Raw genomic sequence first — 3,007 nt, 5'->3', positions numbered from 1 at the left:
ATATATGTATATATATATATATAATATAAATTATCAATCAGTAAGTAAATCTTAAAGAATGTACACGAAGCTAATCCTAATCCGTTTCCGCCCGTAACAATATTATGCCTATTGACACCGTTAGCTCGACTTTGGTGATTGATGCTGTTGAGTCTGCGATTTGTTACGATGCTCATAATTCACGAGCCTTTGCCCCACCAGATATTTGTCGTTTTTAATATGCTCGTACAACTTTTTAAATTGACGTATCTGAAAGCAAATCAATGCACAGACCAGATTTACTAAAAGAAGGAAAGGATATAGACGTCTGGCGATAAGAATTTGGGTCTGTAGATTAGTCACAAGAAGTGGAACTATTCCATAGGCCACGGCATAAGGAACCGCGAGAGCAAGGCCGAAACAACATATGACGGGGGCTGCTAATTCCTTGATGACAAACTTCAAATCCATTTCCCTTATTCCTTCGTTGTACGCCCGCTCTATAGCGAGACGTATTCGCCAATCCGGTCCCATCATCGTTACGGCGGTAGCTATTTTCGTATACAGTACGCCCAAAGCCCAATCTTGCCAGATGAATAAAATGGGATTTTGCTCTAACGGGACACGTAATGGAACTACCACTACTAATTCAAGAAGAAGACCGAATAGGAGCGGTATGACTCCAACGAGCAGCACGAATGCTACTGAAGCTTTCACGGCCAAGATCGCCCAGTGCTTGATCCGGTCTATAATGGCTCTTCGGCCGCGAGGCAACCAGGAGAACGCCAATGCTAAACCTCGAGCTGCGGCCCAACATACGTACGTTCCGCATGCTATTGTGTATACTTCGTGTACTCTTCCGGATAAAGGACCTACAGTCTCGCCACCATCTAAAAGAAAAGTAAAAAATTATAGTAATACAAATTTTCGAAAATAAATATATAATATTAGATCGAATATTATATGAATACATAACTAAATACGAAAATGCTTATTCAAGTTAGGTAGAGCTTAGGTGTTCATAATCTGTTTTCAAAACCATCTTGAGTAATATCTTAAGATGCTAATATGGCTCTGTAATTACTTATGATATCTATCTAAGACTATACTTAAGGTTTTAAATATAAGAACGGATTATGAATACCAATCTCAGTATTAAATAATATTTCGTGAATTTTTATACATATCCAGGTTCGAACCCTGGTTAAAGTAATATTTTTTGTAATAACTTTTTTAATTTTTTTAAAATAGTTTTTATTAGTATTAATATCATTAAATTGCTTGTCAATTTTATTTGTGATATTACTATCACAGTTTTAATTTAAGATTGCGTTTCAAGGTAAAAAATGAAATCGGTGCACAGTTAACAAAATAGAATATGAATATGTATATACATATTATTCATATATGTATAAAAATTCACCAAAATAAATATGAAAATAAATATTTTGCAAGATCCGTAATATTCTCTCCTAAAACGATTGCACGAAACATTTTTATAAAAAGAAAAACGAATAACTTCGACTTACCAGATCCAGTTAATGTAGGTGGCAATACAGGCGGCGACGGAGCAGGTGCGCCTACCATCCACAATGCCATCACTCTACGTCCCAACCACACGGGCAGCGTCATAGCGACTAGACTGGCGATCACGAGGGATATGCAAACGCAAAATAGAAGCCCGACCAATCTCGCGGGGAACCATCGCGGTCTGACATAAGGTTGAAATCCCGTGGGCCCCTCCCTCTGTAGTAGCGCTTGATGCGCAGCGCCCAAATCCGGATGTTGCGGTTCCTCAATTACCGCCGGTCCTGGATCATCCGCCTGATTTCGTAGAAGATATGATTGTAGATCCAGCATCCACGCTACCACGCGACACCATGCTCTTACTAGAGCTTTCAACCACGTGCGCGTGTGCGATTGCTCAAGTAATGCAGGAAGGATCACTTGCAACAAAAGTAGCTCCAACGAAAGCTCGCTGACCTAGAATTTAGAGAACACAACTTATTTAATCACCGCAGCGGGAAAGATTAAAATAAACATTGTTGTTTATTTTACCTGAGCTTCGCTTTGTACAGTCACAGTGTAGGGTAAAAATCCCGGCCAAGCCCATCTCAGGATCTTCACGGGCAGCCACAACATCAGTAAAATCGCCGTGCCAAATATGATTGCAGACGCGACTAATCGGCGTACGTGTCGCAATATGGGAAGATGTATCATTTCTTGTATAGGAGAGAAATCGGGATCGTTCAGATTTCGTAGAAACCAGAGAACTCCGGGTCGCAGGACTTCACGTAAGAGAAGAATAAACGATGCGAAATAATATATGTAAACCATTCCCACTAACCAATGGATAAACATGGATGTGCCAGGAGCGAGTCTGAACGAGGATTCTCTATCTCTGAGTGTAGCATCAAACATTGCCAATGAGCAAATGTCCAGCCACCAACCACAAACTAATGGAAGTACGCCGATCTCTACGACAGAGAGTAAAGAGACTTTGACAATAACGTAGCAAAGTCCTAAAATTCGCTGGGAACGTTGAAAGCCTAATAGTGCGGCGAGAGTGTGAAGGATCACCAGACAAACTCCGATAATGCAGTAGCCGCACAACGTGGTCACTAAGCCTTCAAAATGTGATGCGGCTGCATGTTCTTGCAGACCCAATCCTGCTATCGTTAATTGACCGATATGATACGGGCAGAAAGCAAATACCTGAAAAATACATTAATACAAAAAAAAAGGTAAAAAAAAGGAAAGAAAAATTAGTTTTATATAATACCATTGTAAAAAAATACACATTAATTAGTCAATATGCATATACAAGATTCTGGAAAGTGTGATACCGAGAAAGAAATGATTTCTCATGTAAAAATATAGAATACAACTTTTCCGTATAGAACTTTATTTTCGAAAAAATTGAGTTTGAATACCGTTTTCAATTAAGAGATAATTATCATATAACCATTCGAAGAAGTGAAGACTTTGAACATTATTTTCGTCTCATAAAATTTTGAGAATTTTTTTG

General features: G+C 38.9%; 1 protein-coding gene across 1 annotated transcript in view; it reads right to left on the bottom strand.

Annotated features, from left to right (window-relative positions):
* Positions 1-69: 69 nt before the first annotated feature.
* Positions 70-3,007, bottom strand: part of LOC108751739 (E3 ubiquitin-protein ligase MARCH6) — a 7,861-nt gene continuing 4,923 nt past the window's right edge. The window contains exons 6-8 of the mRNA XM_018492117.1: positions 2,038-2,694; positions 1,509-1,962; positions 70-869 (exon numbers count right to left, since the gene is read on the bottom strand). Of these exons, the coding sequence (XP_018347619.1) occupies positions 121-869; positions 1,509-1,962; positions 2,038-2,694 (1,860 nt within the window). The 3' untranslated portion in view covers positions 70-120. The remainder of the gene's footprint in view (positions 870-1,508; positions 1,963-2,037; positions 2,695-3,007) is intronic.

This window comes from Trachymyrmex septentrionalis, unplaced genomic scaffold (genome assembly GCF_001594115.1).
Source record: "Trachymyrmex septentrionalis isolate Tsep2-gDNA-1 unplaced genomic scaffold, Tsep1.0 scaffold51, whole genome shotgun sequence".
Lineage (NCBI taxonomy): Eukaryota > Metazoa > Arthropoda > Insecta > Hymenoptera > Formicidae > Trachymyrmex > Trachymyrmex septentrionalis.
Note: the sequence above shows the minus strand (reverse complement) of the source record. Positions and strands in the feature narration are given on the sequence as shown.